The sequence below is a fragment of the Acomys minous genome, assembly GCF_964271855.1.
Source record: "Acomys minous genome assembly, chromosome: 12".
NCBI lineage: Eukaryota > Metazoa > Chordata > Mammalia > Rodentia > Muridae > Acomys > Acomys minous.
In genome coordinates, this window is record NC_140493.1 from 66,826,283 (window position 1) to 66,837,164 (window position 10,882).

General features: G+C 38.0%; 1 protein-coding gene across 1 annotated transcript; it reads right to left on the reverse strand.

The window, feature by feature from the left end:
• Window positions 1–7,988: 7,988 nt before the first annotated feature.
• Window positions 7,989–8,927, reverse strand: LOC311579371 (olfactory receptor 1468-like; the record flags this gene model as incomplete). Its single annotated transcript, XM_084749868.1, has 1 exon — window positions 7,989–8,927. The coding sequence occupies one exon, from the start codon at window positions 8,925–8,927 to the stop codon at window positions 7,989–7,991; it is 939 nt and encodes a 312-aa protein (XP_084605994.1).
• Window positions 8,928–10,882: the final 1,955 nt, after the last annotated feature.

A 10,882-nucleotide genomic window follows, 5' to 3' on the forward strand; every position in this document is an offset into this window, starting at 1 on the left:
ACACATAGATGTTCAGTTTCTCAGCACCATTCATTTAGGCTCTTCTCTTGTCTGTGAGCATTTGGAATCATTGTCAAACATTGTGTGACTGCACTTATGGGACCTTTGTAGTGCTCCATTGATGCTGTTATTGCTCCTATGACTCTGAAATATACCATGAGATAAGGTATAGTAATATCTTCAATTGAATTTCTATTACAATTTGAAGGACTCACTCACTGATTTATTTGGATATTCAAGATCATCTCTGCTTCCATATGAATGTTAACTTTTTCCCTAAGTGTGAATAATGACAGCTGTTTGTGCAGGAATTGCGTTGAATCTGTATATTGATTTTGGTGAGACATCCATTTTCTTTTTCTTTTATTTTTTATCATGTTTCTTTTTAAACAGATACATTTATATTGTTACACATGAGTAAAATAAACTACATACAGCAGGAAGAACCATGAGACAATCAGGAATTATATAAATGTTATAGTCATAGTGATTTGGCTATTTGTATTTGGCAAACTTGAAGTAAACATCTTTCATATCTTATTGGGTCTAAATTTCTGAATGGAGATTAATATCTATCATATCTCATCTCTATTAACTTAAAACATCTATCTTGATCTAAAACCATCTTAACCCCTAACCTACTAAGCTTAATTTACAGACTAAACTATATGGTCTTTAAACCCATCAGTGACTTGAGAAGGGATAAAATTTAAATACTTGAGTGAAACAGCAGTACAGGTTAGCATCTTCCAAAATGAAAAAATGAGACAGTTTACTGCCTGAACAGTCACCAACATTGTCTATAGTGTTGGAGCATCATCTTAAGTCTTTTGGCCCAATATCTCTGACAGACATATTTGCGAGACAGGGACTATTGAGGACTTGTTTAACCTATCTTGGCAAAGTTTGGCCATCGACTTTGCCTGGATATATACTTGCCCATTTTTTATGCAGAATTCTGTCTGTGGCAGAAACGAGGACATTTTGCCCAGTGGTTGGTTCGAGACAATTGAAGCCAACTCCATAAGGAAGTTCTTTGATGTTCATATTCTTCTCTGAGGCAGAAGGAAGTATCCCATGTGAACTTTGTGTTTAAGGCTTCTGGGAGTAGCATTATCCATATATGTTGGGAAATTTCAATTAGCTAGTCTTGCTCGTACAAATAATATAAATGTACTATATATAGAATAAAATAATAAACATAATATGGAAGCTTAAAAAGATTAGCTGTGCATATTTTTCAAAATCTTTAGTTTTAGTAAACCCTCTGGCTCACACTGCCACACCCTTTTCATCCTTAATGTCACCCACCCACTTTCTTTATATACCACCTGTCCTTTACTATTCACCTCCATTATGCTTTTTCCAAAAGCTCCTGGTCATTTTGTAATTTATTGTCTTCTACAGTTAATACAATTAAACATGAAAATTTAAAGATTTTTAAGCTAGGCTCTCTTTATGGGGAAAGCATACAGTGTTTGTTTACTGAATATCACCTATCTCATTATAAATTTTACAACTCCATCCATCATTTTCTTTAATTTAAAGGCATATAAGCACAGGTAAAGATTTTTTGAACAGAACTCCATTTGCGTAGGAGTTATTGCTAAGAGTCAACAAATAAGGCATCATAAAATTACAAAAGCTTCTGTACAGCAAAAGAACAGTTAACTTAGTGTAATAGAAGAGCACAGGATGGAGAAAACCCTAATTCCAAAAGTTCAAAACTTTAAAAGAAAAGTATCAAATAAGTAATCAAATAATATTTATCAGTTAGTCATGCAAAACTCTCTATAATGTTGGGGCATCATCTTCAGCCTTCAGGCCCATTATATGTGGCAAACACATTTGTGAAACAGGAACTGTTAAGGACCTGCTTACCCTGTCTTGGCAGAGTTTGACCATTGACTCTGCCTGCTTCCAACCTTGCCTACTTTTTAGGCAGAACTCTATCTGTGACAGAAATGAGAACATTTTGCCCAGTAGCTGCTTTGCCACATTTGAAACCAACACCATAAGGCGGTACTTGATGCTCTTCCTATTCCCTGAGGTAGGCTGGATGTTGTCAGGAGTTAACCTGTCTTATTGTCAAAGGATTCTTTTTTTGGTCTTTTTTTTATTATTAATTTATTCTTGTTACATCTCAATGGTTATCTCATCCCTTGTATCCTCCCATTCTTCCCTCCCTCCCATTTTCCCCTTATTCCCCCCCCCCTATGACTGTTCCTGAGGGGGATTACCTCCCCCTGTATATGCTCATAGGGTATCAAGTCTCTTCTTGGTAACCTGCTGTCCTTCCTCTGAGTGCCACCAGATCTCCAAATGGATTGAGCTAGAAATGATCTTAATGAGTGAGTTAACCCAGAAGCAGAAAGACTCAAATGGTATATACTCATTTATATCTGCATACTAGCCCAAGGGACATGTCTCATGAAAGCCTTCACTTACCAGGAAACTGGGACAGAGGGGAGGACATCCCATTGAGACTCTGGATGAGAGAAGCATGGGAGAATAGCAAAGTAGAAGGATCCAGAGGGTCCTAGAAACCTACAAGTAGAACATTATGGTAGGCAGATCTGGGCCCAGAGGTCCTGTCAAAGGATTCTTAATATCATAAATACATCTTTTTTTTTAAAGATACATCACAGCTTTTATTTACTTTCTGTTTTAAACAGAAGTTGGAGACCACGTAGTTAGGAAATCCTGTTACAGTTTCAGCACTATGCCAAGTACATTGCGTACAATTTTATTCTCATGATTCCATCAGTAGCATCAATTCTGTTTCTGGTGATAAAAATGCATGTTCTGAAAGGTTGGGTAACTTGTCATCACCTTGCAGCCGTTAAGAAGAAGACCTAAAATTCAATTATATGTTTTCCTGCCTCCAAAATCCTGTACAGATAAGTACAACTACCCACTGCCCCCCCAGCTCCCACTTTTAACATCACACATTGAGAGCCTGCTTATTCGTCTGTGGATTTCTAAGATGTGCTGAGATGTTGTGATATCATCCAGCCTTACCATGCAGAGGTGAAAAAATCACTTCTGTGTGAGGACCATGAAAATCATCTGTTACTTCAGTCATCTGGAAGTGCATCTCTCCCACCTGAGAGCATTTTGCAAGGATGCTGGGAACATCAATAGATTAGTGGGCCTGAAGTCTTCGGAATGCATAGCCTTATGTTTCTGAGCAGTTAACTCATTAAAATTCACAAAGAGAGACCTTACGATGCCATCATGTAAATAATCTTTAAATGCTATAATCTGCTGGCCTTTGTGGTTTTTGAAGACCTTATCTAACCATTTTACCTTATCTATCTATAGAATAATATCTATCTGATGAATCTAGGGTGCATATTCTTGTGATGAAAATAGACTAGTAGTTTATATGACCATGAGTTGATAACAATTAAATTGTATTACCTAAGTATCCTGCAAGACTACCTTCAAAGTATTGAAAGTAAACTTGTATTATGATTGAATTGCCTAGGCCATGAACTGAACTCTGAGTCATTTTCTCATTTTGGAAGCTGGTATGTTGCACTTCCTGTTTACTCAGGTAATTAATTTTATTCTTTCTCCATTCTATGGTGAGGTTGAGGACCAGATACTTTAGTTTGGTAATTACGCTTAGTTGTTTAGGGGTTAAGTTTATTTTAGGTCTAGATAGAGACTTTTTGGTTGATAGAGATGAGATATAATAGATATTGTTTTACCTTCAGAATTGTAAACTCATCAAGATAGGATTGATATTTTCTTCAAGGTTGCTAAATACAAATAGGCAAAACACTATGAATTTTACATTTATATAATTTGTAATTATTCTGTGGTACTTTGTGCTATATGCAGTTTATTGTATGTGTAATAATATAAATGTATATGTAAAAATAAAGAATAAAAGAATTAAAAATGATTATCTGTTAGATCTCTACAAAGAGTTCTTTAAAAAATAACACATCAGACAACTTTTGAAAAAGTTTTCTTTTCCTTTTTTTTCATTTTCTTCTTTTCTTTCTTTCCTTTTTTTCCCTTTTTCTTTTTCTGTGTCTCACTGGCTGTCTTGGACTCACTCTATAGAACAGGCTGGCCTTGAGCTCACAGTGATCCACCTGCCTCTGCCTCCTGAGTGCTGGGATAACATGGGTGTGCTCCCACTCCTAGCACACAATATCCTTAGCAATTAGAGAAATGGAAATAAAAATGACTATAACATTTCATCTGACCACAGGCATAAGGGCAAAGATTAAGAAAATGAATGTTGATAAATGCTGGTGAGGATGTGAGAAAAGGGAGCTCTTATTTGGTGTTGGTTGGGATGAAATATATTGATACCACCATTCCAATTATTATGAATGTGTCTCAAAAAGCTAGGAAATATATCTACTAACTAAACCAGTTATACTACTCTTGGCCATATACCCAAAGGACCCCATATCTTACTGCATAGATATGTGTTCTTTCTTGTTTATTGATGCTCTGTGCATAATATATAGAAACAGAAACAGTCTAGAGATCTTCAACTGATGACTAGATAATGAAAATGTGGTAAACATATGGTATGCAATCTTATTCAATTGTGCAGAGCCCATTTTTATTGTGTTGTTTGTTTTCTTGATATTTACAGTTTTTAATATTTATATTAATCCTCTGTAATATGTATACCAGCCAAATGTCTTTTCCCAATCTACAGGGTGCTTCCAGTTCAGTGTCTGTTTGTATGGAAACATTTTAACTTCATGATGTAGCATTTCTCCATATAATGAGCTAACAGCATCCCATTTATAGTATCCTTACCTAGGCCAATATCTTTTAGTCTAACCCTATTTTTCCTTGAGCAGTTGTAGAGCTTCATCTTGAAATTCTTTTTCATTTTCCTGGTGTAGAGGTGGTTTATTGGGGAAAAGGAGGGGAGTAAGGGCCTGGAGAAGGTGGGGTATAGGCAGTGAATGAACCATAGTGTGTGTGTGTGTGTGTGTGTGTGTGTGTGTGTGTGTGTGTGAGAGAGAGAGAGAGAGAGAGAGAGAGAGAGAGAGAGAGAGAGAGAGAACTGCAGTGGTGGGAGGTGCTATTGTGGACAGTACACACCTGGCAGCATCCAGTGGTACCAGGAGATGACACAGACATTGTTAGGTCCCTGATGGCAGGCCAGCTGAATTGTGTGTATGCTAACATGCCTCCCTTTTTGTTTAATTAAAAGATGAGCATGCAGGAAGTGGTGATGTGGTGGGAATGAGGACAGTGTGTTCTTTAGACTGCTCTTGATTTTGGGGGCAGCACCATCTTTGCAGACTCTGCTGGGATGCTGGTCAAGACCTAGGCGATCTGGATGTTACAATGCTGTCAAGGATCTCTGGCTCCATCTTTGGCTGGGAAATTGTGGGTCAAGTGGCAATTGTCTGCAAGGCTTATCTGAAGCACCTGTGAGTTATTGTTTTGGAGCTATCTTGGATGCATATTTTGAGGAAACACCCAGACATGACAGGATGCTGAAATATATGGGAGCAGAAGATAAAATTAAGTAAGTTAGGGATGCTGAAACACACACACACACACACACACACACACACACACACACAAGAATGACTAGAGAAGATAATGTTAGTTAAGTTAGGGAGAAAATTGTTTCTTAGGTATGCATTTAAAACTTGAATCTCAAAACCAGGGCAAGGAGAAGGAATCCCACCCTGTGCAATAGGCAATAGGTGGGAGACATAAGCTGTTAACTGACAGCAGTCCTTATCTGGACTCCATTTGATGTGTGAAGGATGAATCCATATGGATTTCATGAATCTTAAAAGAATTCCTTTAAACTTACAAAAGAGGAACTTCAGCCATGTTACCATTACCATTGTTTGCAATCTGCACTGAAATTTACACGGCAGAAAAAGACAGGAGATGTCTATCTTTGTGTCATAGCATAGTGGAATCTTGGCATAAGTTTAACATCAAATATTGCTGTAGATTATGGAGATTTTAAACCATACTCGATGATAAAATTTTATAGATTTTAAACCATATACAGTGAGAAAATTACATAAAATTTAAACCATATTCAATGAACAAATTATGATTCCTTAGATAAGAGTTTACAACATAATTTTAAGATTTGTTCCTTTGAGAGCAGAGTGCAAAAAAAAAACCCCAGATATATGATCTTTTAAGAGTGGGGGGAAAAGCCTTAGAGATCAGAGTGGGAAAGAATAGGCTTAGAGATTAGAGACTTTGGGAGTGGAAAGCAGAACGAGTTTACATACTTGGTAATCATTTGTTTGTGATTGGTAAGAATTTGGAAATTAGGAGTGCCAATCTAGTCCATGAAGGGAGAGGAAAGAGTGCCTGGACTCCTGCAGGCTGGCTTCAGGTGGTGGTGTAGGAACAGCGGATCCACCTGGATAAGCCCAAGGTTATCAACACATGGAGATTCATACTTAGTTACAATTTGGTAATAAATTCACAGACAAATGATCTGCACATACTTCAGGAATGGTATCAAGTACAGCTGCTTACAGCATAAAAGGAGTGTGTGTGTGTGTGTGTGTGTGTGTGTGTGTGTGTGTGTGTGTACTGTAGTCCCTGACCCTATCTAGCTATGATCTTTTGCATATTTAAAGACAAGACAAATACACAGCATAGGGCAAGAGAAGAGAGAATGAAATAGAGTTAGGAGTGAATAAAAAGGAATAAAGAAAGCAGTGTTTCATGTTCTCCCTGATCACTTGGGAAGTATATTGAGTTAAAATTTGATACATTTACAAGCTAGGTGTATCAGGACGCAATTTTTATGGATGAGGTAAATCCCAAGTCTAAATTCCTGGCATCCCAATTAACTCAGGGGAGACTGAACTGAGAAGGCACAAGTGCCCTGGTAAACTATCGTTTACTTAGACAGAGGCCAGTGCCAGGAGCACAAGCAGGCATGGTTTACTTGGTACCAGGAATTTCAAGTCAAAGAGGGCAAAAAATCCAAACAGACACAAACCCTAAACCAAACCGAACAAACAAAAATAAGCCATGCTAGAAATGAAGTCTAATCCAGGGAAATTATCAGATGCAGACAAGCATTTAACTCACCTTTTGCCATTATTGGATGAAATGGCTAGCAATAAGTGGACCAGAGAGCAAATCTGTTTCAGGCAGTGTATCTTTAGAATGTATCCCAGTGTTCCCAAACACCAGGAGATCCCGCCAAGGTCACAGCACCATTGGTATGATAAATAATGTTGGGTAAGGGGAAACCGTGATGGCCCATGGCAAAGTATGTCCCTGAGGAATTATGATACACAACAAATATGGTATAAACAAAGTTTACTGGGATAAGGAGTGGAGTAAGGGCCTGTGGAAGGTATGGTAGAGGTGATGACTGAGCCCTGAGAGCTAAGAAAGTGGAGAGAGAGAGAGAGAGAGAGAGAGAGAGAGAGAGAGAGAGAGAGAGAGAGAGAGAGAGAACTAAAAATGGAATCCTGTCATTCTCTGACCCTTTGTTTGCTTTTGAGACTCATTTCCTCCCACAGAGTGGCCTTGTCCAGCCTTGATATGAGAGATTTCACCTTGCATTATTGTATCTTGTATTTTCCTGTTTGGTTGCGATCTGTTAGAGGCCTGCTCTTTTCTGAATAGGAAACAAAGCAGTGGATAATGGAGAGAGGGCAGTCTGCAGGGCTACAAAGAGTGGTTGTAGGGGAAATCATGGATTGAGTGTATTGTACGAGAGAAGACCCTACTTTCAATAAAAAAGAATGTTAGGGGTAACAATTGTATAAAACAGTATCACTTAACGAATGCTGTTCTTCAGTTAGATGTACAAGGGAGAATGGCAATACTGAGTCGCTAAGGTCATCTTTCCTAACTGAACTACTTTATAAAACGTCCTATTGCAAATATAAATATTGTCTAATATGCTCTTCTATTTCCATTGTAAGAATACATTTTGGAATTTTAACATCAACATATTGAATATATGATTTTAAGTAACAACCCAATTGTTGTCCTTATAAAGATATATTCTTTTTGCAAAGGACTCTTATCAGGGCCTTTTTCATGTCTCTGTTTCTCAGACTGTAGATGAATGGGTTCAGCATGGGAGTCACCACTGTGTACATCATGGCCATAACAGTCTCCTTCACAGTAGAGTTATTAGATGATGGACACAAGTATAGACCAATAATTGTCCCATAGAACAGTGACACCACAGACAGGTGGGAGCCACAGGTGGAGAAGATCTTGTGTATAACCCTGGTAGAAGAAATCTTTAGGATAGAGGAAACAATTTGTACATAGGACACAACAATGAGTAAGAATGGGACAACACTAACAAGCCCTCCCAAGATAAGTATCATAAGTTCATTAATATAAATGTCAGAGCAAGCCAACTTGAGCAGGGCAGATATTTCACAGAAAAAGTGTGGAATCACATTGTCCTCACAGAATGACAGTCTAGCCAAGAGCAGAGTGTGCAACATGGAATACAGCACAGTAAGCACCCAAGACAGCAACATCAGACACAAGCAGAGCTTGGGGCTCATGATGCTGGAATATTGAAGGGGTAAACAGATGGCCACATAGCGGTCATAGGCCATGACCATAAGAAGGAAGCTCTCCAGGCTTCCAAAAAGCATGAAAAAGTACATTTGTGTCAGACAACCGAGATAAGAAATGGAAGGATCCTGGCTCTGCATGTTCTGTAGCAACTTGGGCATTGTGACAGAGGAAAAGCAGAGGTCAGAGAAGGACAAGTTGCTGAGAAAGAAGTACATGGGCGTGTGGAGATGGGAGTCCAGGTGAATGAGGATGATGATGATGAGATTCCCCAGTACAGTGGTGAGGTACATGGCCAGGAACAGGGCATAGAACAGGAGCTGGTGCTCTGGGGGGATGGGCAGACCCAGGAGAAGGAACTGGGAGATGACAGTCTGGTTGTTCATTATCATTCTTCTCCAATATCTTCATAAGAAAATATTGTCCCTTAAAATTGAAAATAAAAATGAATATATATGATAAATATTTTATAACAATAGATCTAACAGTCATCATAGTCATTTTAATCTCAAATTACAAATGTCTATAATCATTACAATTAATGGTTTTTCTCAGCTTCTCTTTAATACGTTTCGATCTCCCCTACTTTCCTAGACAGTTTTATCTATGCCTTTTCTTTCGAGATATGTGAATTTTGATCCATTAATTTTTTTCTCACATTGAACTACTGTCACACATTGTCCAGAGTCTTCCCTCCATTCTCCTCCAATTTCATCCACTCCTCTCTGTGAGATTATTTCAATAGATGAGGATCACATCTTGTCTTTACTGGAATGCAGCAGCAGACTCAATTTATGTCCATGTTCTCATGTGTCCTGACCTTTTGCTTCCCTTCAACATGCTTCATTAATACTCTGACGTTGTAACAGAGGAGGTCCTTCATATTCTTCTGTTTTATTTTCAAATTAACTATTGTTATTTTTCTACACAGAGAAACTATTTTTTTTCTCTAAGGATAATGGCAAAGCTCCTATCAGAGACACAAATGTTGTTTCCTTATTTCAGGGATTCCAGTGGTACATCCCCATGTGGTCTCTCATGCCTTTCTCTTATTCAATGTTGAGGTAAACCTCTTCACTGTTCACATTTTAGAGTTGTTTCTCTCCTGGCCTCTCACTTCTTCTCCTCTTTTTTCCCTTTATTTGGTTAATCCTCACTCGCATGTTAGGCATATCAATTACTTCATACATAGCCAAATTTATTCTGTGCCTCTATAGTAAGTTAGACATTCATCCGTGTCGCCTAACATCTCGTACATATCCCATGCACTTAATACTTTAATCGCTGCATTAAGCTATCTTCACATCAACTGTAAAATACATGCAGGAAAAGTCACACATCCCTTCATTCTATTTGGTTGTTTACAATCATTCTTAATCTCTACCTAGGGCCAGCGTCTGCCATGAAACAGTCTATATTTTAGTCACAGGTACACCCCCTCACACAGGCATGGCTGTGTGAATCAAAGTTGATAGAAAAGGATAAACATCAAGAGATCTAAGTTTCTCTGAAATACTACAATTAAGACTGAGTGCTTGTACCTTCACAGACTTACATGGTTTAATGCAGCTGAATTCAAAGTTTCACACTTGTATGTTGTGGACTAACATTACAGAGTGAGATACTAAATAGGAAAAAAAATCATCCACCATTTAACAGGATGCTCCGCTTATGTATCCATGATTGTCCTCAAGCATGCAACACTCCTACCTTTATATCCCAGGCACTGAGTTGACAGGCATGAGCCACGACGTCAAGTTTCTTCTTCTCATGTAAATCATCAGTACTTTTGTTCTATGTATGCATGTGTTTAAAAATCAGAAGCCAGAGAAGTGACTTACAACTATAGCTACTGAAAGGCCAAAAGACTTTGTAACCTTCTTTATACATTAAGTCCATAGTTCTCATATGAAAAAGCACATGAGAATCACAAGTCATATGTTTATAACATTTGGTGTACCACATACTACATATAATCTTGGATTCTGTAGGATCATTGGCTCTGATAGAGTGGTACATTTATAAGAACACCTAGATGCTATTATTGTCACCCTTGATGGATGGCACTTAGGAGTAATCACATACAATACCATTAAAACAGAAATCTGTTATCTTCTTCAAATAAAATCAATTATCATCTTGGGGAGGACATTGTTATGAGTTTATTAAGACATGCCCCCATGGTTAAAGTATAGTTAACAAGCCTTTGGCACTACAGTATTGAACTCCACCTCACAAGGCTGCTCTTGTGTTGAAATGGTATGATACTGAGAGAAAGACTACATAATGAGTAATTGATATGAGCTTACCAATATGAAAGTGGTTACACGTTGAGATTAAACCATAC